Source organism: Phaethon aethereus (genome assembly GCF_964289735.1).
Source record: "Phaethon aethereus genome assembly, chromosome: 11".
NCBI classification, from domain to species: Eukaryota; Metazoa; Chordata; class Aves; order Phaethontiformes; family Phaethontidae; genus Phaethon; species Phaethon aethereus.
In genome coordinates this window covers 9,019,594-9,047,258 of record NC_138587.1, presented here as the reverse complement: position 1 = coordinate 9,047,258, position 27,665 = coordinate 9,019,594, and the positions used below count along the sequence as shown (strand labels likewise).

Below are 27,665 nucleotides of genomic sequence, written 5' to 3'. Positions count from 1 at the left end.
GTAATTTCAGCCGGCCACTCGTCTGCACACTCTAAGGAAGGCTTAAGGCTCCAGCATGAGCACACAAGCACACAGCTCGGCTCCGCCTGTGCCCCGGAACCCGGTCATGGTCCAGGAGCCCAGTGACACAGGAGCACCATAGGGTTCAGACTCCAACCTCCATCCCACACTGTGCTCTCCTGGGCCACCAGCACTTGGAGCTCACACACAGCCACGCTGGGAAATTCTGCTCGCTTCCCTGCCATAGCTATCGAAGTGTAACATCGACAGCCTCCAACTCAACAGCATCTACAGCACAACACATGTGCCCCTGAAGTCTGACTTCAAGCTGGCTGCTCAAGAGGTTTACGTCTCTCTCCCTTGCCTTCTAAGTCTTCCCACATTACATGGGGAACTTCAGCTCAATATTGCCTTTAATCTCAAAATACTCTTTGGAAGGAATGGCCGTTACACCATCATACTCTTTGTTAAATGGGGGGATGCAATAATTTTCTCTCTTTCGTTACAATGACATTTCTACAAAGACTTCACAGTGAATGACAAAGAATATTGTGCTATCACCTCCCCATGTTCTTACTCTCTTCTATTTCAAAGACAAAAGAACTGGACCAAAGGCTCCAACACATTAAAAACACGTGCACAGACCACTCCTGCTAGGAAACATCACTGCCACCCCGCATTATACAGCAAAGTCTGTGCAATGGAGGCCAGCGTGGTTTTTATATGACTTTAAGATATTATAGCTGCCTTTTAAATACATAAGAAGCTGTATTCGAGGCTGTCTTGCATCTAATTCCCTACTGAACTTGCACTCTAATTTCTCACAAAACACAAGTAGAATCAGATGTTCTAGAAAAAAAACATAGTGTATTAAAGATGAAAACTCAACACTGAAATAGAGGTAAGGAACAGCTTGCATAAGTTTCATTCCCTGTAGTTTGGGATATTGAGACTGAGCCTTTGAAACGCATGAAATCTACTTTGTTGATCCGTTCCCAATTTATAGGCAGCTCAGTGGGAATAAATATGCACCTGCTTTGATATCCTCTTGAAGAAAATTCTTGGCACCTCATTTCTCTTAAGAAATATACCTATACTTTTATTTTGGTATTTTTTTAGATGCAAACTGGATGATTAACCCAGCTGTATTTTATATTCATGCAGTACTTTCCATGGCCTGATACATCTGACTCCCAAAGTTTCTTCTGAATTAAAATGACACTGTCTATCACATCCCAAGCTGAAGCGTTTGTCAAGTAACACAGAAACCCTGGTAGTCTGAAGATGAAATGTAGGGAGTGAAGGAAAGGACTGGCAAATAACTTTTTTTTTTTTTTAAAATCATTCTCTTTTCTGGAATACTGAACATAGTATGTATTGCAAAAGGGTAGACGCAGCCTTGGAGAAACCACATCTTTCAGAAATAAGATTAGAGAAAACTCAGTAAAATATTAATATAGAACTTTCAAAATATTCACTTAGTGGATGATGTATGTCACAAGAATAATCTCTCTATTTAAGATGATAAAAAGAAAACTGGAAGAGTAGTGTGTAACATTAGGCTGGAACAGCTCCGTGAAAACCCGTCCTGGTTCTCTGACAAGACACTGCTAGTTGAAATGAAGACCCTGGAGCTCTGGAACAAGCCTCCAGCATGACTATGTGTAACCCCTGCTATGTGCAACTACTGCAGTATCTTTCCAGTTTGCTCATGAGATAGGCACGGGAAGTTCCCCAGGAAAACCATAGGATTTCAGTGATAAAATACATGAGCGAGGGTTGAAGTGCTGCAAAGCATTGAGGTTTTCATGTAGAATTCAAATGAGATTTAAAGACCTAGATGCAAAATTAAATTCTAGCAGCTGCATTGTATTTCCAGTTAAAAGGAAGAGAAAGAGAGGCATTAACAAGAGTGCAGGGTCGTACACCAGTTATGTCTTATTAAGTATTCCAGCCTTCCTTAAGATAAGCATCACATATGCGTTCTTTTGCAGTTCGCAGTTCCTTGCTTAAAGAGAGAGGTCTGGATAACACCCCTTCTGTCTTCCGGGGCCTCCCGGGCTGATTGGCAGGAATGCGTACTGCAGGGAACAAATGCTGCTCAAAGGAAAAACAGGACTACTTTCTCCAAAGGGGGCCCAGTGGGGTCATTGCTTTGTCACATCTTCTGCTCGCCATCTCTGGTTGAGGGAAAGACAAAGAGGAAGAGCGACTTTTTGCTTTCCCAATAAAACACAGGACATGCTGAGGAACTGGGTTTTACTTACGATAGCTTGCACTGAATTCAGAGTTAGGGCAGCAAAAGATTCCTCGAAATAAACACAGCATTTTGAGAGTTGAATCCCACCTCCAGAAACCAGACCCCATGGAAGCCCAACTCAGAATCCGCCCTCCAACCCACCTCAGCTACATGTTAGGTTGCTTTTTGAGAGATCAGCAATAAACATCTGATTTCATGTATCACCTTTGGCTACTGCCCCACAGTGATAGACAATGCTTGGCTTGGCTTCTCCATGGGCAGACCCACCAGGCGTTTTGAGGCTGGGCCACCCTGCGCAGTGGCAACATGCCCCATGAGATCGTTGGGTTTTTCACTGCAAAGTCATTTCCCTGAATTCAGCAACTTCCCCACTTGCTCCCCCATTTCTATCAGCAGTCTCCTCTCTGCCAACACAAAGGGAACACATCTGGGTTTTCTATTTTGTGCCATTCCAAACCTGCACCGAAACGGTTTCAAGCTATAATTCCCGAATGTTGTCACATTTAATGATGCTCAAGAACTTTTCCTATTTCTGTAGCTCCTGCAAAACCTTCCCCACTGCTTCAGCATCTCCCTCTGCACAGCGGTGGCAGGAACAGCCCGTCTTCCTGACCCTCCCCTCTGCTCTGGTCTATTCCTATAATAAAGCTCGAAGGTGGAAGCAGCCAGGCACCTGCAGATGCAGAAGACACCAGAACAGCTCTCCCAGTTAATAATCTCAGGGCCGAAGTGTTTCCCTTTCCAGAGACCTCTGCTAGTCTGCAAATGGCAGCATCAGCAGATCAGCATAACATCAGCTACTTCAATCCTTCGTACTTTTCCCCGGTTGCTCCTACCTAGAGCCAGGAATTCACCGCCCAACTTACTCCTTCCAAAAGGCGAGGTGGTGGTAGGGAAACGGAATTGTATTAATAAACATCCATTTGAAATGAGGATCCTGATGTGATGGAAAAAAAAAAAATCTGACTAAGCAGCCAGGCACTCATGCCAACAACTAGATTTTCAGTGAAATAAGAGAATTAGCAGTCCCTAAATAGAGGGGTTAGGGTAGATTGAAAATGTCAAGTCATTGGTATAAGGTAACCATGGTTATTTTTTATGCATTCCTTAGCAGCATGAATGCAGATGATGAAAAGTATTCATGGGCCAATTGAAACAAAAATAAAACTGAAGAGATATCTTGATGGCAATCTAAACCTTAAAACTGCAGAAATTAATCCGTCCACACAGACAACGAAGAGCATTCAGCTGATACTGCACCGCAAAACCCCCTCACTAAATAGATGAATAAAAACCATTTCACAAAGGATGAACATCTTGACAATCATCCTGACTTTAGCCCTAATATACCTGCAGGGATCAATATTGCTGGAGCAGCATAGATCTGGTCTGATGCGCGAAGTTGCCTATGTGGCCTCTGGATAAAGCACAAATGCTTCTAATTTAATTTGTACAAGCCACTGGAAATGCAGAGGACCGCTGGTCCCAGCGTGCTGCAGCCCCTCGGTGCCACCCAGCGAGAGGGTCACTGACGGTCCGGATGTCTTAGTCTCCTCTACTGCTGCATCTTAAGATAATTTTGCATGCTTGTCCCTTAGACCAAGGAGCTCTCTGGTCGCGCTTGCCTCGCTGGCGAGTGCTGTCACCATGTACAGTGAGGGCAGGGCAGCAGCGTGGCAGATGGGAAGGGGGGACAGGAAATGGCAAGTTGTGACAATTAACGACAGAATGCTCTATTAAGCAAACTAAAACAGGGCTTTGGTTCAGAGGAGTCCCTGTGGACTTTTACAGCAAGTAATGAATTAAATCCGTCTCCAGAATCCTGTGGCAGAGGGCCAAAATGTTTTCCATGGCAGCAGAGAGGCTGCTCCTCCACTTCAGAACCCGTCTGGATGCTGACACCATTTTCTGTCCCTTTAACACACCGTAACAAAGTCACCTCTTGTTTTGGTGGAACGAGTGACATTTGGCTAGGCTGCAGAGAGGCACCCACACCCCTAAACCCCAAGGGAACACTGGCAGGAGGTAGCGTGGGAAGGATTCAGTGCAGAAGACTTCTTCCGTCTAATAAACATCTCTAGTTAGTGTTAGGAGAAAACAAGTGATTTTTCCTCTTGCAAGTCTCCACGATTGTTGCACGACGTTACAATTTCTCTGCTAAACATCTGCTCTTCAGATGCACACTCTAGCCTGGTTTCTGTAAAGGGTCTGTAAAACCAGAAGATGTCCACAGTAGGGCCAAAACTCCACGTTCCTAATGCACGAAAACATACATCCCCAACTGGCAGCTAACAGGGTTAAAACACCCTCTGATTAAATGAAAGCATCTTTAATTAGTTTAATTGACCATGCCTCAGCCAAGACCATCTGCTCAGCAGCATTTGCCTGCTCTTTGCAGGAGCGATTGATCAGCCATAGCTAGAGAATACAGCATTAGGCTACATCAGATTTATTTTGTTTAATAGAAGAGCTAATTTGCTTTAAATTTAATTACGGGGGCCAAGATTGCTCTCTGAGACCATAACAGCACAGAACATAAGCTGATCCTACAGCTGATGGACGTACACGTAGGTCCCTACGTGTCTATGCGCATCAGACACATGGTGCCGACAGTTCGGGGGAGCGTGTCCCACCCCGGCAGAGAGCGAGCGCTGCGTTTTCCCCCCAAAAGCAGCAGCACTGTGGCACACTGCCAGGCTGGCAGGGCCACCCCGCTCGCTGCCACGTCCCCCTCCGGCCGGCTGAGCTCTTCCCCGCAGCTCTCCGTTGGATGCTGGAGGAGACTGGGCGTTGGATGCTGGAGCAGACAGATGTCTCATCTCACCCACCACTCCTGCTCTTAATTATAAAGACACTAAATGATGCATCACCTGCAGGGTCACTGTAGGGGACCGCTCTGTACCTCCTGGGTGATCTCCATCAGCAAACCTCTCCCAAACGGGTGGCTGGCAGCCAAGCTGGACATCACACCCGCCCTGCCCCGTCCCTCGCGGCCTCTCTTTGCTCCCATGCCAACGTCATTCTTCAAAATATCGCACCCTGAGCCGACGCAGAAGGGCAATTCACCCTCCCCATCGAAGGACCATGTGTATCTATGTCGTGTTATTATGAAGGGGGAAATTTCATTCACTTCCCAACACTTTTTCATCTTTCACTTTCCCATCGTGAGCTAAATCCCTGCCGTCTTTGGGAGATGCTCGAGCCCTGACAGGCATGCTGCGGCTGCCACTGCCTGCTACAGGAGTAATTACAACCCTGCAGAAGGCTCCAGGCTGCCATTTCCGTTTCCATGGAAATAAATACTGAATTACTGAAAACAGAGTATGATGCTTTATGGATTTTGAGGCTTTTGATCATCTCAAAACCACCTTAACCCATTTTGTATTGGTGGTGGCTTTGTTTTAAGGAGCAGGGGGGATAACATTCACAGTGTGGAAACAGGCAGAGCGACCGAAAGGTGTTTTGAAGGTGTGAAAGAGGCGGGGGGGAAAAAGCCAAGGGGTCTGGCTGATGCCCTGGGGATTTGCAAAGGAGACGGCCAGGCTGGCCAAAGCTGCTGGTTGTCCACAGCGTCCAGGTATCCAGCCCTGGAAAAGAGGAGCCCGTGGAGGCTCGTTGGTCCTTGCCCGCAGCAGCCCCGGCTCACCACCGCCGCCCCCGTGACAGTCTGTCTGCAGGGGCTCTGGGGCTGAAGCAAACCTCCAGCCCTTTTGGAGGGGTCATTATAGCCAGCACCAGTGCTTAAATGCCCGAACTGCAGGTGGCCATTTCATATGCATTGAGCTTCAAGATGAAGCTAGAATAAAAAGGAATTGCTTTGCGTTCTTCAAAAGTGATGAACAGGGAGAAGGGAGTGATCTGATACTAAACCCCTGTGCCTCTGAAGTGAAAGGACACAGATGTGCACAGACAGGTAACTCCACGCTGTGCACAACGACCCTGGGCTCAATTCTCATTGCAAGGCATGGCTGGGAATTTTGCATGACAACAGACTACATGAAATACTTGGTTTGGAGAGGACACACACAAACCAAACATTTATCCTGAGGCCACCTAAGCCTTCACCCCAACTGTTTGTTACAGGGCCTCGCAGGAGTTTCTGTCCTTACTTGTTTCTGCCTTAACTTCGGCTGCATCTTTCAAGTACCACTGCCGCATCTCTGCTACGGGCTCAACGTACCTCAGTGAGTCAAGAAACAAAGTTTGGGAAAACCACCCAAACTGCAGAGATGAGAGAGGGGCAGAAGGCGAGACACCACCTCAGCGAATCATCTCGAATACTGACTTGAGCTAAAAATCAAACATTTAAGTCAGGACAGACATCCTAAATATCTTTTCTGCTAACACTTCTGAAACTAATTTTTTTGGCAGGGGAACTTTCTGCTTTGTGCGAAATGTCAGCCTTTGGACAGTGTGTCCTAATTCAGCTGCAAAAATAAATGTCAAAACAGTGAATTCTAGTTTTAAGCCAGCTCTGGTCAGCAAAATTTGGATTGAAATGTTTCCTAGCTAAAATCACAGGCCCCACAAAACAATTCCAATTGCACTGACTAGAGGCTTTCATCCCTTTACGTGAAATAACCGCCAGACAGCGATGGGACTTGGTCTGTGGTGTAGCCCAGCCACATGTGCATGCTTCGCTGATGTTTTACCTTCTACCTGGACAGCGAGGAACAGATGCTGAAAAACCATGACCATGTATTACTTAGTATTGCTCAGCACATTTGACATGCATATATTTAACTATTTGTTTTCAAATCTAGGATCTTAAGGGCATTAGGTGAAATTAGAAGCTTAGAACAGGTATTTTGGACATTTAACAGGAATGCCACAGTGTATGGGACACTTCAGGCCCAGGAAAGAAGAGAAAGTCTGATGGTGCAGCCTGTGAATTGAGACAGTCCTGCCAGTACAGCCCAAGAGTCCAGTGCTTCCTCCAAAGCAGAGGATGGAAGTGTGGAGCTCATCACAGGTTTGGTGTGGACATCAGCCGCTGCCGCAGGATTAACTGAACAGCACTGTACCAGCTGCCTCTTCTCTCACTGTAGCTAAAAATGACTTTCAAACACAGCTTGAGATAGAAAAGTAAATCACTGCCCTGCAGCTGGGGAAGAACAAGACAGGGAGAACACCACAGCCTGATTTTCAGAGATGCTGCTGCAATTCAGCTGTCGTGAAGGTCAGTGGGAAATACAGGGCTCATGCCCAAGGAAATACCAACTGCAGCAAAGACCAAAGTTTGGAACTGCCCAACACTTACAGAAAATACCTCCTGTATGACTCTCACACAGTTGCGGTTTAATTACAAAGCAGCAGAGCTAAACCCAAGTCTTGCCAATGACTTCTGGACCAGAAACCCCAGATTTAAACATCCTTCTCCCTCCACGACGCCTCTCGTGCAGCAGAAGAGCTTGCTGCTGGAGCCAGACCCACTCAGTTCCCATGCTGACTCCAGTGGAGCAGAAACATCAAGCCACATAGCATGTGTTATGGAAAAAACTTACACCTCTGTGTATTATTTAAAATGTTCTAGTCAGAGGTTGTGCTTAACAACACAGATATCTCCACAACCATTCTGCTACATCATCACTTCCCATCTTTGTTTCCTAAAAGCCTTTCCAACTGCATCAATGCCTTTTGCTATCTCAGATCCTGCTATATCACCGCTATCACATTAAGAATACACTTATCTCATACCACCTGGGGATATGTATTAAAAAAAACAATCCCTTTAGAAATCATCCTCCTTCTGCACAAACAAAATATTATTTCAGAATTGAAAACACAGTCCCAGTGATGTAATCATTATGCAATTACTGAGTATGATGTAACAGGAGGCCACACAGAGAAAAGCACCTTCTTCCAGACCTCAGGAGAAGTTCAAGCAAGCGTTTGGGGCTCTCGGCACCGTTCCTGCTCATGCTTTAGGAGGACAATGACTAGGCCAACTCTTGTTAGCCTTTGCCTTCTTGCACAGCCTCTGAGGCAGTTTCACCCTGCACACCAAAGCAAGGGAGAGCACGTCGGACTAGCCGGCCCCTCCGCTACCCGCCAACGGGAGCAGCGGGAGAAGCTGCTCGGCTTTGCTTTTCTAAGCTTCATTATTGCCCCCAGATTTGTTTGGGAGGTTTGCTCAGTCTCGGTGCATAGCCTGGGGCTGGCACCGTGGTGGGCTGCTGAGCCCGGGTCTGTGGTGGGCTCCAGCATGAGCTGCCCAGGCGCTGCCTAAGGGAGGAAAGCAAACGTATTAATCACCCCCACATGCGCAAGTTGAGCCCACACAGCGTTTCTGGGAATATTATAATAATTTCAGCACATCCAGGAAAATGCCAGACAGTGTTTTCCTTTTACTTAAAGCTTATTCACAAACAGAATATATAAAATATTTTGTTATTATGAAACAGGCGACAGAAGCTTCAATCAAATTATTAAGAAAAAGATTCAAGTTGTACTTCCAATTAACTCTGATGAGTCAAGAGTCAGACCAAAAGAGTCAGTGTGTCTTCACATGGAGGCAAATGTGCACTGCTTGGGCTGACTCTGACTGAAATGCAATCTGGACTGAAACAGGACAGCACAATGGAAATAACTGACCATTTTTAGGGGTTGTGGGACTGGTGCCACAAAGCTCAAGGGGTGTGCTCTGTGCTGCAAGTACGGCTGCAGGCGCAGGCTGAGGCGCATTCACGAACCCACCCAGGAAGGGAGCTCACTGCTGATTTCAGGGCAGGCTGGCAGAGCCTGTTTACAGAGGTGTTCACAGAAGATGGCTTGTCAAACTGAGACAGGCAGATGTGGCAAATGAAAATTTATGAAAACGCAGAGTGGGGTGGCGGGGAGAGCGAGCGGCTGGAAGGCAGTCCTGCAGAAGCCCTGCCGTGGCCATAGTGCGCGTGGCCATAGCGCACGTGCGAAAGCAGGGAGCCATTCCTCCCCTCCGGCTGCCCCGGGTCCTCTCCTACCTGGCGCCCATCCAGGCTGCTGCAGTGCTGTACGTGAGATTCTTCTCTCTCCGCCTCTGGTTTTAGTGCCGTAACGTCGGCAGGTGCCTCTGGCTCCCTAATTGGTGTCAGGCTTCCCACGTTGGAGATGCCGCTGGTGCAGAGCGGCTCAGCACAGTCCAAGGGGTTATGGCACGGAAGAGTTTCCCAGCCATGAAGGGCAGTGCCCAGGGCTTGACTTGCATCTCCAGCCTGCAGCAATCAGGCACCCAGCTGCTGTTGTGGCTTTGAAATCTGCCCTGTGCGAGCACCAAAAGCTTTTGGAGTAGGAAATGATTTGCTACTAAAGTTTAGGAGGGAAAGGGAAAAACTTCCTCTTTCAGGGCTGATGCCAACACTTCATCATGAGAAATCAGGAGCAAGCTTTCATGGGGCTAAAGGAGCAGGCTACCGACAATCACTGCTCATTGCATATAGTTTTCTACTCTCCCCTGTAGCTCTTCTGCAGAAAGCATGCCAGCCAAGTGATGTGCACCTTCAACTTATGCTGGGAATTCCCCATACAAGCTATGAGAACTGCCCATATGCAAACAACAACATTTTTAAGTTGACAGGTTTTACTTGTACCCTACAACAGACTAGCTGCAAGTGATGGCTGGGACCCTGAGGGAAGGAGTAGGAGTCAACAGCAATTTTGGGGCTTCACGGCAAGACTAAAGTGCAGAGCAGCTGCTGGTGCCTGAGGAGCTGCAGAGATCCCTCTGGTATAGCCCAGATGACATGACCACAGGCAGCACCGAAATATGGGTCCCCACAGCAAAGCCTGCAGTTCTGGGTGCTCACTGCCACCTTGCCCACAGCAGCAGCGACCTGCTTCCACCTCTGCGCCCCATGGGGCAGGCTTCCACCCCACTGTGCTGGCACCATGGCACCGTAACCGCTCGCGCTGTACCCCAGGAGAACACCAAATGGCTGAATGACTGCTGGTCTTGCAGTTTTCTGAGCCATGGCTCATATAAAGGGTTTTCCCTTCTGCATAACTAATCCTCACTATTCAGGTATTAAAAACAGAGCAACTCCCGTGCTAATACTTGCTTTCAACAGAAACTATGTCTTTCTCTAAAAGCTTAAATTACAGGTTTGCTGCCTCCGAGTATTAGAAAAGACCCAGAATTAAATCCTTCACTTCCAGAGCAAAACTAGGACCTACTGCAGGAAACAGGTTGCTCGATGCAACGGGGCAAATTGCAGGGAGCAGCCACTGGGTTCCTGGTGTCAGCCAGAAAGGCTCTCATAAGCAGAGATCATTCACAAAGCAACGCAGCCATGATTAAATACTGTTTTCTGCATCACTGGGAACCACAAAGCAAGAGGGTAGGATCACACACACGCTCACACAAAACCACCCTAGTTCCTTAGCCAAGCACAGGCCAAGGGAGAATGAGAGGCACAGGGCTTGAGTGGGTTTAAGTTAAAAAACCACAACCGTAGAACTGAATCAGCTCTCAACACATCACTGAAAAGATTATGGTTTTGATTTTACAGAAGTCCTCTGACAGAGGATGGAGGCACGAAATCTGGTTTGTAAACATCGTTTATGAGGACCAATGAAGTCCTTGCTATTGCCTTTTTGCTATGAACATGCCTTATTCAGGGACATTTATTATCCTCTCTTCACTCTGCCATAAAGGTCTGAGATGAAGAAGAACAAATGCAAGACAATTAAGCTCTTTACAGGAGAAAAAAAATCAAACATCATTTTCTATGTCTTGAAAAGAATTAGAAATGTCTAGACAGAAGACAGACAGAATTGGTCTCAAATATATTAATTTCAATAACAAGTTGAACCCCTGAATTATGGGGAAGAGATTGAGGTCTGCTCCTCCTCCAGAAACTTTCCACAGCATTACCTTATTCTCCCCATGCCTCTGACATCCTTTATCTTGCCTGCGATATTTCTATGTGATAGCAGGAGAGCGTAATCTGGGTCATTGACAGCCTGGACAGCCACCGACAGCCCCCACCAAAAGCTGCTGGAAAGGCAAGCAGCACTGCAGAGTCCCAGCTCCGTGCCTCTGGGGAACTGGCTCTTACTGGGGGGAAAGAAGAGATGAACGGGAAAGGTTTTCATCTATCTGGGAACTCATCGTGCAAGCAGAGCCACCCCAAGGTCATGGGGGTTTGGGATGCTCTCTCCTTCCACCATGGCCACGCAGGGGCCACAGAGGCTCCCTCTACTTAAGGAGGGCCCGTACAACTTCATTAAGCAAGTTTGCATACAGCATCCACCCTGGGGGCATCTGAGCTTCAAGTACTAATAAGGTTATTGCAGGCTGCAAGAACGTACTTCTGTCATTTAGGTTGGTGATGTGACAGCGGTGAAGCAAACAAGTCATAGCAAAACAGCCCACTTAGGCACCACCAAAGACCTGCTCATCCAGACATTGAGCTGGAAGAATAAAATTTTCCCAACTCAACAATCCTATGGGATTTCAGGAAAGAAAACTTTATAAAAAGACCTTCTAAAACATCTGCAGAAAACCCTAAGCAACCAACCAACCAAGAGAAAACAAGCATAAGCAAGAGACGGAGGCCCACTTGGACAGCCAGAACATAACTGGCAGTGCAGAAGTCCCACAAGGAACAAAAACCCCCTTCCCTAGTGGAAGTTCTCTCAGAAACAGTCTGGTCAGACCCAAAGCTTCCAGTTCATAACAGCAGTATTTCCCACTGGCAAGCTCTTCCACAAGAAAACCCCTTCCATTCCCATCCAGCCTGCGAGAAGGACCTTACCTGACACGCGTTGTACAGAAGCTGATGCTCAAATTTCTTGATCCCCAAAATGTTCTGGAACATCTCGTAGAGCTGCTCCTTGCTGAGGATGAGCTCTGAGGCAGCGCTCGCCGTCATCCTGGCCTGCTGCTTGCGGGGATCCTCTTCCCCGCGGTAAATAGCATCAAACTTTGCCATCCAAGAGCTCAGGACCGTCTCCTTGCTGAGGCCATCAATTTCTGGCAGGCTGCGCACTCTCTTCTCAATGTGCTTCTTGAAGACCTCCCGGGAGTCATTGGCTGAGCACCCTCCGCTCTGCACCATCCTAGCAACGCGGTCACTTTTCAGAAATACCTGCAATAAAGAGGTGACTTCAAATGGTGTCAGTTAAAAAAAAAAAAACAAAAAAAAAACCTCCTTAAGTACCACAAAATGTGGTTTCACTGCTGGGAAGGCCGCTAGCTGGCTGCCAGTACATCTTCCAACTCCTCACTCAACAACCACATGTTGCCAGATGGACAGAGGTTTCAGCTGTACTTTAAGAAGAGTAATGAAATCAAGGTGAAGCTTCTGCTTTGCGTCTGCTAAAATGGAACATTTTGATGCAATTAGGACTTCATGTGATGTTGTGGTCACACCTCACCAGATACATAAATGCCCTTTGGGAAAGCAGGATTGTATTTTGTTCTATCAAATGGTTTAATAAGGAAGTTATTGCACAACTATATTCACCTAGCCAAATTCTGCCTTGTTAGAGGGAGCCCAGTCATCCTGCTGAAGCCAGCAGCATTGCATCACATTTATCCTGGTCGCCAGGCCCCTGGGAAACCTCTGATCAGCGCAAGGACCAGGCTTACATTAATCTACTATACTGGAGGAGATCTTTGCAAACTGGCCTGCTGTCACAAGGTGACAGGAATGGCATTATTAATTAATTTAATGTTACCCTCAGTTAAATAACACGTCCATCCCCACTTCTCCCATACCCTGGTCTTTCCAACCTCGGCAGCCAGCACTGCTGGACCATTAAAGCGTCCCAGGAAAGAATAAGGACAAATGGCCTGATCTTTGCAAACTGATGGGTAAACACCAAGACAACCCAGATCACTAACAGGTGGCATGGCTACAGGTGGACCAGGCCAAATCCCTTCCAGGTTCGGCACAGGATGCTTCAGCACAGCTTGAGGCTGCCTGGGAAGGCTCTGCAGAGATAGCCTCCTGCAAGGGACGCTGACAGCAGGAGGGAAGTTTGATGAAGATGCTCTTCCCACTGCAAGAGCAGCAGGAGGGTCAAAATATACCAGACTTCTGCAGACCAGGAGATGCCATGGGAGCAACACAGAGCTGAAGGGCGAGAGAGGGACATGGAGATATTGTGTTGGCTCTCCTCCCACAAGCCCTGAACACAGGAGAGCAATCGACGCCCAGTAAGAACTGCTGTTTTATTAACGACACTGAGAACGGATGAATGCAGCAGGCTGGGAAGAAGCTGTGCCAGCACCAGGGTGTATCTGTCAGCTCTCAATAATTAAAGACCTTGAGGATGACCTAAGGACATGGCAGATTTTTTTATACCACTCAGAATCGTGGCACTCCATGTTCCCAGATGCTTGATGGCACAGGCATCTGTCAGCAGTGGTAGCGGGTTTTGCTCCAGGACCTGCCCAGAAAAGCTGCTGAGGAAGAGCTGGGCTATTTCCTTCCAACATGACTGTGCTGGGGAGTGCTCCCCGCAGACGAGTCGGGCAGGATGCCACCAGCAGCCATTTCGGTCCATGCTGAAACGACACCAGCACACACTTTGTTTCCTTGCAGAGCTTAAATATGACTGATAACACCCTGGGTGTGCGCAGGTGCTTTTAGGTAATAAGCGAGAGCTATCAAAATCCAAGCTGCCGGTGCAGCCAAGGAAGTCCCCAGCACACTGACTACTGGAAACGGCAGGAAGTCACGGCAAACGGCCGTGCTGCGGCATCCTCGGCTCCCACGTCCCCTCTCTAACCATCCGCTCCAGGCGCCTTTGGCCTGACCCTGTGCGACAACTCTAATGACTCCCTGTCCCCGCCGGCACCAGCGGCTGTTGTTATCGGTGGTCCTCGCCCCGTCAGAGGGGTGACAGCACTGCGAGCAGAGGGGCCCGAGTCCTCATCTCCCCTCAGCCCCCACTTACCCTCCCCGGGCGCGGGGCAGCAGCCAGCAGAGGAAAGGAGGGCTGCGGCAGCAGCGAGGCGGCAGGCGCGGGGGAGCGCTAGTCAGGCACGAAGCAGCAGAAAAAGACCGTGAAATAGGAAGATAAAAAAAGGTAAAAGAGGGGTTTTGTCCCACAGAGCAAGCTGCTTTCTTTAGAAAATACCAGGTGACTACCCAGCTGTAAGACCACCTAGCAGGACTGCCAGGAGTCAAGAATTGCTGGAAGAATCAGGAAATCCTAGCGCGGCTGCCTACACTGGCGCGTGCAGAAGAGAACTGGCCTCTGTGAGCCGGGTCGGGCATCTCCTGCCATGTCCACAGATAGGCCCCCCCATGTCACGCGTGGCCCTGGCCCTGTCTGCCCACAGCAGAGTGGTGGGTCTAACAAAGCATTTCCATAATACCCGCTGAAGGGACTACTGCATAAAGCACTGGTTGACAGACGAAGCTTTACTCATTACAAGTAAAAGGACATGAGAAAAGCTCTCCTGGAGTGTCTGTTAGAGTGTGCTGGGCCTGTCTCACACACGTGGGTCTGCAGCATTCCTGCAGGCACAGCGGTGCTTTGCAGACTAGCAGCAAAGCCTGCTCAGATCACTCAATCTTTTAATTTGATAGCAGCCTGTGAACTAGTCTAAGACTGACAACCACACGTTTACCCCTTGACAGCAGACTTAACAGCAGAATGTGGCCACGCAAACACATTCAGGGCAAGAGCAAATGCATTTCTGACCTACAATGTCACCTTCTTTCTCAATTAAAAAAAAAAAAAAAAAAATCATTCCCCAGGTAATGAACCTATTCTGTAAGTGGACCCCTCAGAAACACCAGCCATGTCCTGCACAGAGACAGCCAGTTTCAGCTAAGCAAAAAAAAAAGTTTTAGTATTTTCCAAGCCATCATGCAGCTTTATAAGTCAGTACCTAAACGCCAATTTCTAGATAGCATCTATCCAAGGGGCAGTGAATTGCACAATCCTGAGATAAGCAGGACCTGCTGTGATTGCACCGTGGCCCAAGCAAGGCGGGCACCTCTCCGCAGCGAAGGGAGGAAGGAGCACCATCAGCAGGGAACGCTGCTCGGGCACGGAGACGGGGCAGAGGCTTTCTGCAGCGAGGCTCTGCCTTGTGCCGCTGCAGGTGGTGCCGGGCAGGAGACACGCAGCCGTGCTGCAGCTGCGGTAAATTAAAGGAGACCAACAGTTAAAAAGAAGAAAAAGTTGCACTAAAGGACACAGAGTGACCCATAATGCTTTTTGTGGCCTGTTTTAAGCAGGACAGAGCCAGTGAGTGTCCGGTTGAACTGAAGACATGGGGTTTGCAGACTTCTCGTGCTGATCAGCTGCTCTTTGTAAGTTTGATCGCTTGGGTTAATTATACAGCACAGGTCTTCTAGAGCTGGTCAGGACACACTTTCAGCCAGACCCACCGGTGAAACAGGGATGTATTTTACCTGTTCTTAAGCAGTTTCCTTTTCCTGCCCAATAGTCTTATCTGCACAGATTACGCTGCTCTTGCATCCTAAAACGCAGCTTACGCCATCTTGAAAAATTTCTCTGAGAGCATCTGTTTAGTGAAGCTGTGATAAACTGATGATCCTTTGGCAATTTCTTTCTGATAAGAGATGTAAATTACCCTCAGCTTCCTTCCTTGTACAGAGAATGATGGAGCAGTAACTAGTAGGCCAGTTTAATAGAGTTAATCCAGAGATAATTTGTGCTTTCCTTACACAGAAGCAGCTGCTGCCATTTTTATAGAGTTAAAATTCTCTTCAGTTTTAGTATCTGATTTTGGTTCCCTCTTAGATTCCACTTCCAGAGAAATATTTTATGTAGGCAATTCAAAATCTTCACCTTTTATGACAGAATAGCTTTAGGGAAAAAGAGAAATGGTTTGCAGAAAGGCTAGCAAAAAAATAAGCGACGCTCCTCATACAAATCACAAGCACTGATTTACTTCAAAACTAGAAGCTCCTTCCTTCTGAGAAAAGATATGAAAGGCAGCATTAAGGGCTGCATACAAGGAGGTACAAAAAGACAGACACGCATAATTATTCTTTTGCACAATTATGAATGATGCTTCATGTTCTTTGGTACTATCTAGTTTTGAACATCCCCCTTCCTCCCCCTTTGCTTTACAGCACTTGTCATACCAAAGAGAAAAGACAAGATTCTTGCTGAAAATCCCAAAGTCAATTTGCATTGTGTCTAAAGCTTCAGCAAAAACTGAACGTGCTGCCCAGTTTTCTCTTGATATTTTTCATAGGCAGCACATGACATTTATTTTATATCGTGCCATCTTCCTTGTTTTAGAGTACACTGTTTAAAAGTATCAGGAAGACATTTTTCAGCTTAGAGGAAGGGTGATCTTCCCCATAACCAAGCTGTAGGATACACCACGGTGTAGGGGTTGCCACAGTTTCCATATGGTTGCATGTTCAATCCCTGAACCTCACAAATTTTGTGACGTACCAGACATCAGACGGAAGAAACCCTGCATTTGCCTGTGTTGTGTGCTGTTTGAATAAAGGACAATCCATTAGTTCAGAATTCGACTCCGTCTGTTGGAGTGAGAACAGGCATTCATATGAATATTGCGTTGTCTCTCCTCACCTCGTAGTAGCTCTGGACAGCGTTTATAAATGCTTCGTCTGCCACAATCTGGGTTTCTCCGTTGAGAAAGGCCTGGAAACGATCTTTGATTGTCTGGAGCTGCTGCTTACTTATCTGCAAAACATGCCAAAACCAGAAAATTAGTCAAGAATGGTTTATGCATGAGGAAAAAAACCCACTAATTCTTCCACAATATCTTATCGGGGTGTTTATGATGTGCACCTCTGCTCTCCTTTGGGGACAGCAGCAATAGATGATGAATCAGCCACGTGTGGGTACACACGCACACGCACTCTTTACCCTGGCAAGTTCATTTAAGCATCATGAGCACTTAAAACCACCCTGAACATCATTTCTAAACAACTCTGCCACCACAAAATGCACACAAGACTTCTACCACTCCAAGTACACCTAAGTCAAAAGCAAGGTGCTGTGGGCATGCTTGGAATAGACCGTTTCAGTGCAATCTCTTCCCCATTTAGCCTCTCCTCCCCTTCAGAAGATGAGGTTTCATCACCAAACAGGAAGCCTTGCAAGCTGGCTGTTGAAGACAGCACTCATCAGTACTCTGGGGCTTTGGTCTGTCTTTGTTTGGTGGGTTGTTTTTTTTCCTTGCTCACTTCTTTCATCTTGTCACATATTAAAAAAACATTCAGGACCAGTGGTGAAAGAATTTAATGCCATTTAATGCCAAAGAAATCATATGAGGGCAAAACTGTTCTCCTTATCCAAGCAAGGACTTTCTCTGCCATCTCTTTGCTACTCAAAATGGTTTCTGTCCAGTATACAGCTGGTATAACTTACAAGACAGTTCTAATTTTGGCACAACAACATCAATAGCAAGTTTACAAGGGTTTATTCCAGCCTTTTAAGATAACATGCCATTACTTTGCCAATTTCTCTGTCAGTTTAAAAACAGATAAAACTAAAAAAATCCCACCTCTTCAGCTTGCAGTGCAGACAAAGTCACAGCAGGCACACAAGTCAGGTACCAACAATACCAGCATAACATCTTAAGATGCAGGTAACACTCATGTTGAAGGGCTGCAAGGATTTAAATGTAGTTGTGCCTGATCTACCATGCGGCTACTTCAGGTTTGAGGATAAGAATTAATTTAGACAAAAGGGAAGGAAGCAAACAAGTTGTATATATGACAACTTCAAACTTAAAGGGAAAAAAGAGCGGTAAGACTTAGGACAACTATTAACTAATGACCAAAAGTCCTAGAGAAGAGTGCTTTTTCTCATTTGTATGCCAGTAGAAGAAACCAGCCCATTAGAATGGAATAGAAAAAGAAAAAGAAAATTAATGGCTTTAAGTGTCTAAATGGCTTGAATAAAGTATCAAAAACTACAGAGACCCAAGCAACTAGAGCATAATGAAGCCTGGTAAACGCAGCTAGGGATAAAAAGCAGGAGAGGGACCACTTGGAAAATGCAACGATAAATATCACTATATCTAGATGATGTGCCATGCGGGGTGTTTAGGGAATGCGGTAACGAACATCATGAGTACTAGTAATTAATTCTGCAACACCACGCTGAGGAGGGTTAGTGAACAATGGCAATTTGATGTGATAATCTGGGATTAGTTTATCCTTGTGCTTACGGAAAGGTGTTCATCAAAGCGACATAAAGCAAGACTCACTATGCTCTGCTTCAGAAAACATGGAATGGCCTTCGCCACCCTTGTGGGTGCTAGAAAGACATTCCCACCCCCAAAGCAGCAGCCCAGACTTCACAAGGTCTGCCACATGCAACAAGGCTCAGCATCACAGGCTGGAACAAGTTTGGTCCCTCTAACCTGACCCACCTCGGCCTTGGGCACCATTTGCCATGAGCCCTGTGTACAAGCACTGCCGAAAGCTCCTGCTTTAAGGCTGGCAGGATCTAATTTTTGACTCCAAGAGTCCATCTGCCATGACGGGCACCTAAAACCCTTTGTGTTGTTTGCCAGTAGCACACTAGACATCACAAGCCCTCGGGCAACACCCACAGCATCAGATGTAAGGCAGGCTCCAAACCTATCTGAGCTGATGGAAGCTCCTTGACGGAATTGAAAAGAAAACTGGGTCAGCAATAAGAGGAGCCAGAGACAACGTAGTGATCGAGTGGGAGACACCTGTGGGAAGGCACTAGGTCTGTTTTTATTAAGCATTTAATTATCTGGAAGAAGACAAAACCAAGATGTTAATTAAATATATTGACGACTTTGTATTAGCAACCATTGTGAATGTCAGGCAGAAATGTCAGGGCGATAGAGGCCATAAGAAACCGAGGAAAGAAACAGGAAAACTACAGGTGACATTGAAATCAGGCTGTAAGGCACAAGGAAAGACATACTAAGAGCACAGATACTCTGAGCCAAGAGGCTTTTCATTTGGGATTTTATCCATGTGCATGGCATTTTTATTTTTTCCCAGCTTTTTTCTTAGGACAACCTCCAGAAGTCCTTGCTTGTTCAATTCCTGTAATGCCATCTAGCAGCAGTATTTTATGCTCCTTCCTCAATACTGAACGGGCTACCTTCAAAACAAACGATGCTCCTTGAAATTCCTAGAAACTCCCAATAGGCAGCTCGCACGTGAGCTCCCGGGGGCTGTGGAAATGAGTCATCGGGTTTGTCTCTATTGGAGTGTCAGCTGCCTCCTCCTCACCCCCAGGCTCTGTGCATGTGTTTTCCCCATCCAGAGAAAAGGAGATCCTCTCTGATCACACCAGGCTGCAGCATGGCCCCGTCCCCAGCTAACAGGACCCTCGGTCTCCCATCCCCGCCAGACCACGAAGCAGCACTGGTGTATTGATCTGTGTCTGTGCCACTGTTGGGGACATTATCAAGAAAGCAGCCAATTCGAGCCAAAATTAAACTGCTTTCATATTAAATTTAGCTTCTGCAGCACAGCAGCAGGCGCCTGGTGCAGAACGTCAGCACCAGCAAGGGAGTGAAGGGGACCAGACAGGTCACTGAAATCTGCCCAACACACTCCACCTCCCATTTTATGCCTCCTCCCCTCCCCGTCAGGTGCCAAGGGTATCACTGCCGAGCCCCAGACGTGCCCCTCGGGCAGCCGGGGGGCAGCAGCTCCCCGGCAGAGGCTGGAGCAGGGCAGGGGAGCCGCCTCAGCCCACCATCCCGCCCCAAAGCCTTCAAGCAGGGCCAAGCAATGCCACCAACCCATCCACAGGCTTAAAAAAGCACATGCCCTCAACACTCAGCTGGAAGCTCAAGTGCTTTAAAGGCAGGGGTGTTACTTTATCTCTCGCTATTAGAGGCACCAGTGATCAGCTAGAAATCCATACAAAGCAAGCCAACAGCCTCTGCAGATCTAGAAAAGCCACTAAGGGGCCAATATAAACCGCTCCCCACTTGGTTACCTTCTGTGGCGCGCTCACAAATAGCAGGAAACAAGAGAGTCCCTTGCCCTCCGAAGCACGCCAGCACAACACCGCAGCCCTTGCGCCAGCTGTGGCGGGCGGCGAAAGCCCGTCGGGCCGCAAGCGCCGCGGGTGGGAGGCTGGTGGGGCAGAGCCTCGCTGCCCCCGGAGCGAATACCAACCCGGGTGCCGTCGCACAGGAGAGAAGTAGAGAGCCGAGAGTAAACAGGAGCCCTGTGGTGGATGGAAGAGGTTTATTCTATTTACCTTCCCTCGGGTTTCCAGCCCTCGCTGCTTTTCCCCACAACTGCTTCCAGCCTGTGGCAGCCGTTAAAGCAGTAACAGTCACTTCTGCATTCGACAGAGCTTGCCGAACACCCTGCTTGCGTACAGTGGCTCCGGACCCAAACAAACTCCCCCAGGTTAATACTGTGGCATGTTTATGCAGCAGAGTGTTTCACAGCCTTTACCTATCTATAGCATGTGAGTACTTAAGTTGCCAGATATACACATGCATATTAAAACTGTAAGTAATCGAGTCAGTGATGGTGAACTCCTGGCACAGGTATCAGGCAAGGCACCCACGCAGCTGTGGGCATGCTGTGGATTGCGTGGCTTTTTGTAAGAAGCCTAGCAGAGGTCTTCTCCATAATGGACTAAATTATGGGAAAGAGCTCATCAGTGACTAGATCTGGGCATTCAACTGCTTCCTACCTTCTTGGTCTAACTTTTTTTTTTTTTTTTTTTTTTTTTTTAGAAACTGCATGCCCAGTACAATCTGGTGACCTCAGATATGGGGTAGAACAATCTCTGGCATGTGCCATGTCCCCACCATAGTAAATCACAGGGGCAATTTCTTGAATTTGCTTGATGCAAATCTCTGCAAATGGCACACAAGCCTCCTCGGGACAAATGCTCACCAGCAGCTTCCTTGCCACATGTTATTTTTGCACATACCCCATCAGACTCAGAGCCAAATGCAAACCTGAACGCACGGAGCCATGGCATCTTCTCCAGAGTTGTTCCAGCCAGCGAACAGCTGGCACCATCTCTGTGCATCGTCTCCAGCCTCATTCGCCTACACTGGGGGAGCACAAGCATTGGAAAGAGGAGCTGTTTGCCACAGAAAAGTTTTCTGAAAAAAGTTACACATGGCAATGTGCCTCACTAACCATCCTCTCTCCAAAATGCTTTGCTGTGTCTGAGCACACAGGAATAAACACGGTCACACAGCTCAGTGCTTAGGGGTCTACATTACACAATAAAATGTTGGCTGGATTTGGGTTTTGTACCCCACACTGTATCATGGATGGGTTCAAAGCAGAGTCTCTTGAACTTTGAAGAACTAGAACAACTTCTGCAGGTTTTCACTCTTTTAAAGTGAACTTTCAAATCTGCACATGTGAAGAAAACAAGATGACTTGCACTCACAGGACAGTTGTCTTTCCAAGCTTTGTATGATGCACATCAACAATATTACATGTCCAAGAGTCACAGATGACATGCCTTGAAAGCTAGCAGAAAGGAGAGTTTCATAAGAATTTATAAGAATTCTTGCGTAATGTTGCAGTGAGGGTGGTCCAGCACTGAGACAGGGGCCCAGAGAGGCTGTGGCATCTCCAGCCTTGCAGATTTTCACAACCTCATTGCATGAACATGACCTGGTTTGGGAGAGAGCCCTGCTTTGAGCAGGGGAATTGCGCCAGAGACTTCCAGAAGTCCCTTGAGACACACATTAAGCTATGGCCGTACCATATCCAACCATATACCAGTAGAAGATTTGCAAGGAGAGGCCATCCTAGACTGTAGATTGCCAAATGTTTTAGGGCTGACCACTGATTTGTCAGTGGCAGGCTACAGAATAACCCACCCACAGCTGTATGCCTAGTCAAACCAGCTAATAAAGCCATATCCATCGATGTGACAGTTGCTGGAATAGCAGTCAGATTTTACTTCTGTAGAAGAAGGTTTCCAAGTGAAAGGCACCCCTGTGGTAGAGAGGTGCCTCCCTTTACTGCCACGCTCGAACACCTCTGATTGAGGACTGGGTGTTCCAGTGCACTGACACCTCACGGTGCCCTTGCACCCAGCGCATCCCACTGGAAGGGTCTGCCCTGCGGTCGGGACGCGAGGATGTACCGCGGCGCTGCACACCAGTCCCTTGGTGGCTCAGCCCATCAGCATCATCACCATCACCTCGCAGGAACTGGGTCAGCTGGGGACTGTGGGTGATTCCCAGGGGAAGCACTTCTGCCTTTTGTCTAGAGAGACCAGCTTACAGCACACGACCATGAGCAGCATACAGCTCTGCCTCCTGAGGGCACCTGCTTGTCAGGTACCACTGCAAGGACGAATATTTAACTGCTCACTGTACGCTTCTTCTAGGTTTGGTTTTGTAACAACTAGTAAATATTTTATTACTCCTCAGCACGAGGTGATTTAGGAAAGAGCTAAACCATCCGAACAAGCATCCCTCATCATCACCACTTCCACAGTCAGGAAACCAGCCGCGACATGAACGACACAGAAGGGAGGTACGGGGGGACGGAGCAGCCGAGCATTGGCCTCGGGGAGAGGCCAGAGGCCCCAGCAATGGGCATGAGACTAGAAAAAAAACCTCTCAGATTATTTCACACTGAGAAAATGCATCAGGTTGTCCCTGCGCCAGTGATGCTTCCCTCTGCAACAGGGGAAGGGACCACACAGGGGGTGACCCACATCCTCAGCATTTGGGGTTTCAACTGCAAACTCTCCTGGGCAGACGCGGCTGCTTTGCAAATGGCTGAACGTCGCTGGCTTTTCGCTGTTAACGTAAGCAACCAGTACTAACCACCAGTCTCGGGGAAATTTTCTCAGCTACTTAACAATGTATTTTCTGGTTGTTTAACAGAGAAGTTTAATATTTGTTACCAGAGAGACCTCCTTGTGCTTTGGTTTCCGATGGACACAATACATCTTTCCAGGGATACCACGCCAGCACATCCTTTTCCCTTACAGTCTGACTGTACGTGCATCACTGTGCACACACCCACTGATCTACTGCTGTCTATACAATTCCCTTTTTCATGGGCACTTGATTTGATGCCTCCCTGCTCTGTCCATGATTTAAAGGCCCTGGTGAATTCACACTGCCTGCCCTCTCTCCAGCCATGCTCATCCTTTGTGGATTGCAAACAAGAAAAGCACCGGTCACGTCCCCATCCACCAACCCTGGTGCCACCTTCTCTGCTCTTAGAAGATGTGCCCAGTTGATTTGCTGCAGAGAGAACGACTGTGCCATCGCCATGCCTGGGTTTACATGGACGGAGCAGCAAAGGGTGCATACAACTCCTTCTGCCTGCAGCAGCTCATGCCCTGCCTGTTCTGCCCACCTGCAATGTCTGGGATAGGTCAGAGTAATGGGGCTCCTCCAAGGAGCAACACTACTACGTACTCACCTGCCCCATGCTCTGAAATCAGGCTGGGTTTGGGCACAAGCAATACAAACAGCCCCTGGGTCCTTACACACCAGCCCAGCACCTATTTGCAGCTCAGAGATTGAACCAACCTCACTCAAGCAGCCTGACCATACAAGAGTATTTTCTGACCTAATGGTAAATGTCTGCTTCAGCAACATGACCGAAGGAGTGAGAAAACCCACCAGAGCTGCCTGCAGAGGAAGGAAGCTCCCTCCTCTGCCCAGCCGCAGAGCTACCACCCAGCCAGGGCCCTACCACAGCATCAGCTCCGGTCCTTGCCCGGACCTGTCGCTACCTCCGTTACTACAAGCAAACTCCAGCAGCTTTGCAGCACGAGCAGCGAGTGCTGAATGATTCTGGCACTTGCTGGAACATTTCTTCTTTAAAGAGGCTCAAGTATTGCTGGATAAGTAATAAGAAGGTAAAACATCAACCCCTTTGGTTAGGCCAGTTGCAGGCACAGAGCCTCTAGATCGAGCAGAGCAGATCTCTCCTCTCCACTGCCCTAGCCTACATCCAGTAGCAGGTTTATCAGAAGAGACAAAGCACAGGTTCCAAGTCACTCTCTTAGAAACACATAGATGCTCTTTTTTGTCCTCTCAAACCCCAAGTGCATTTCTTTTCTACAATCACTCTGTCAGCTAGGCACACTACTTTGATATACATGAAAGATCTAAACCATTATTACGGCTGCTCCTACTTTCTGAAACACAGCGATGCACAATGCTAAAAGATGAAAGCCAAGACAGGATTTGGGACTGGGCCTTTGCCACGATGACCTTCTCTGTGGTGCTTCCCAAGCTGCACCTTCCTTCTGCAACCTGCCACCACAGAGCAAGCCTAGACGTAGACACATCAAAAGATACCTTGCCACTGCCTCCTTTACTTGCTACCTCTGTTTGTACCAGGTGTGTCCATTCAACGCTCACATGCCAACCCTGTGTCTCCCCCTTGAAAAGGGTCCCCTTTTCCATTAAGATCAACCACACTTATTGGAAAAAGCAGCTCTGACAGTTTCAGGAACTTCTGCTCCTGTCTGCAAGTTCCCTTCTCCTGCGCCTCTCTCTTCTCCTGGCTAGTCCCTCCTCTGTGGCTGGTGTGCAAGCAAATAACCCCAAGATGGAGCCACCTGGCAAGAGCACAGAAAACTTGGAACTTCTGCCAACTTTGATCTTATTTCACCTAAGTAAGCCATTAGCAGAGTGAGTTTGCAATAGATCCAACGGACTAAGCTAGCCCTGCTGGGTATTTTTCTGCATATGATCAAACAGATATATGCTCTTATTTTTTTCCTGATTAATAAAAATATTACTTTGATCTCAGAAGAATGGAGAAGCCAGCACAAAATACAAGCAAGAAATAGCAATGATGAAATACTAGGCCAGTGACTGAGCGTAGGCGAGGGGCAACTGCTGCTCTAAGAAACCTCCCTGGTGACTTCTGCTGTGACGGGAGCCTCGCCTGGTGAGCTCTGCTGGGTAAAACACATCATCGTGATCTGGCAGCTTTCAGCAGAAAGCCCAGCATCATCCCGCCTGTGGTAAAAGTGTAGCTGCTCTGTTAATAAAACAGAAAAAACAAACCCATAAAAGCACTAGCAGAAATACAGCTAGCAAATAAAATCAGGAGGCAAATAGAATGGAAGCTGTCTCGGGTGGATGACATGCAAAGCCCCCAACACTGGGTTGCCCCTCTGGGTGCCCCAAAGGCAAGAGACAAATCCCTTTATTCCCCTGAGGTCTCCTCCAGGCTGGACTCTGCGGCTGGCTTCTCTCCTCCTCCCCTCTCCAGCTCAAACACCTTCTTTGCTCCCTCCCAGTCCCAGCCACCCTCCGGTTAACCCCAAGACTTGAGGACTGCTATTGCAACCACTTATAGAGCCTCCTCTGGAAAGCCCTGCTAGCAAGGGCCTTGGTCAGAGGTGCAAGTCAAGTCATGTTTGCTTTGACTGGCATAGGAGCTATTTGCAAATGCAACAGAAATGGCTTGGCCTACCCTTTTACTCCAACAGTGCAGTACGTGTGGTAGGGTTTGGTCCCTGGCTGCTCCGAGACCTCAAAAAAAACTTAGCCCAGGAAAAAGAATCAAGAGATGATCTTCATTCTCCTCGAGCCTTACACGCAGTCTTAGAAAGTAGCATCTTCACTCCTCCTCTTTTTCCTCTGGATGGAAAATGACACATGGTCTCCTGAAGCTTGTGAGTGTTGATGTGACACAGGTTTTGAGACATTACCTCGCATACTTTCATGCCTCAAAACCACGGCGTGCTGCACAGTGGAAGGGCATGGTGCAGAGCTGGAGAACATCACTCCCATGTGATGGCCAGGTCCCATGAGTCACCCACAGTGTCCCTTGGAAAAGTCAAGGACAGGCTGGGCTATGAACCTACTAGAATTCATATTTCTTTCAGAATATTCTGAGGACAACTTCCAGAACTTGGATGTTTTACAGTCTTACTGACATGGAAAGTAAAAAAATTCAGTTTGGGGTATGAATGCTGCACATCTATTGACCAGTGGCCACAAGCCCTAAGCCTCCTGCTCTATCACTGAGATAAGCACATAAAACCTCTCATTTCAATCAGCTGCACTAGATAGCTGATATTGTATTTATTTAAGAATAAAAAAGTTTTGTGCAAAACCTCCTACAAGCACTACTAAGGTGCATTCACAACCGATGCTCAGGTGCCCAAAAGAAAGACTTGTATAAAAAGGAATGGTTTTACTCAGCTGATAAATGCAGCCAGAGCCCCTTTGACCAGGGTACAACCTCTTTCCACCACCCTGGTCAGTGTTATTTGGACAGTACAGCACTCAAAGATCAGTAACCCATATTGCTGCTGATACTACACAAGCATCTTGGTTCTCAGACTATTTTAGAGGCTAGGCAAGGCTTGGTACATCCAGTGTTTGGACTGAAGACCACAAGGAGATCCCAGGCACAACCTAGAGACAGCTAAATATTCATAACTCAGTCCAAAAAGTGGGGGTGGGATGGGGTTGGAATGCAATTTGGTCTGTGCTGGTGGGTCCCCTATAGAGGAGGACAGTGTCCCAGGACCCAGGCAATTCCTGTCTCCAACAGTCCAGTTGTCTGCTTCCTTTGTGCCTCATCTCCCGTTTGTGAAAGCACTTCACTCCTCTCCAAAAGTGGCTACATGCATTAAAAGACTGAAAGCCTCTCACAGACTAGGATGGTGGGCTATCCAAGAAGAAAAGCAAGCTACTTTTAGAGAGATGCTTTTAAATCATTATTTGAACTATTTTCATCTCTATGTTCCCACTCCAGGCAGACCTTATACACTGCAGAAGCTAATCGTCCTTCCTGGTTAATGTATACAGCGGCTCATGCTGACTTGAAAACATTAAACAACCAGAGCCAAAGATCTCCTGCCGACACTTCAGATCTCCAAACAAAAAAACCCAGTCTTGTCTCTTAAAAAAAAAAAGGTACATCCACCATCACTGGAGTTATTTTTGTACCATTTTCATCATCAAACTCTGACTCTCCTCCATGTCACAAGCTATTTTAAAAACAGTTCTTTCCGAACAGAAGCAACGGACAAATGAATGGATACTCAAGGACTCCTGGTGCGTCCCAGCCTCTGTGAAAGTGCTGTTTTCAGCCTGGTAAAGTTAGCAGGGGAGGGAATATCTTTGATGGGACTGAACAAGACAGCAAGGAATGGAGGGAAGCTTCCAGGCAGACAAGGCTGAAATGGTGAGCCCTGCCATGGGCAGCCCGCACGCACCCACCACCCCTCGCCGAGAGCTGGGGAAATTACCTGCCCACCAAAATGGAGGGCTGTTGTCTGAACCAACTTGAAACTGGGGTGGAAGGAGAAGCACATGCAGGTCTGAGTAATATTTCTTTTCCGAAGAAAGCAGATTTTCAAAGCAGCCCATCAAGGAATCTGACCTATTACGTGCCGGCACTCTGGCTAAGTACAACTTGTCATGTTTGAAATCTTCCCTTATTCTGTGCATGTGCTATGAGTTCCAGGAAACAAACAGAAAACACCCCAGATTTGAAAGAAAATCTGTTTAAGAGCCAAACAC

At 47.5% G+C, this 27,665-nt stretch overlaps 1 protein-coding gene across 8 annotated transcripts in view; it reads right to left on the bottom strand.

Moving 5' to 3' along the window:
- The window catches only part of CADPS (calcium dependent secretion activator), a gene marked incomplete at its 3' end in the record, with an annotated part of 218,948 nt that overhangs the window by 157,796 nt on the left and 33,487 nt on the right, over positions 1 to 27,665 (bottom strand). For all 8 annotated transcript variants that reach the window (XM_082004650.1, XM_082004652.1, XM_082004653.1 and 5 more), the window contains exons 2-3: positions 16,775 to 16,888; positions 11,995 to 12,327 (exon numbers count right to left, since the gene is read on the bottom strand). In XM_082004650.1, coding sequence (XP_081860776.1) covers positions 11,995 to 12,327; positions 16,775 to 16,888 — 447 coding nt within the window. The remainder of the gene's footprint in view (positions 1 to 11,994; positions 12,328 to 16,774; positions 16,889 to 27,665) is intronic.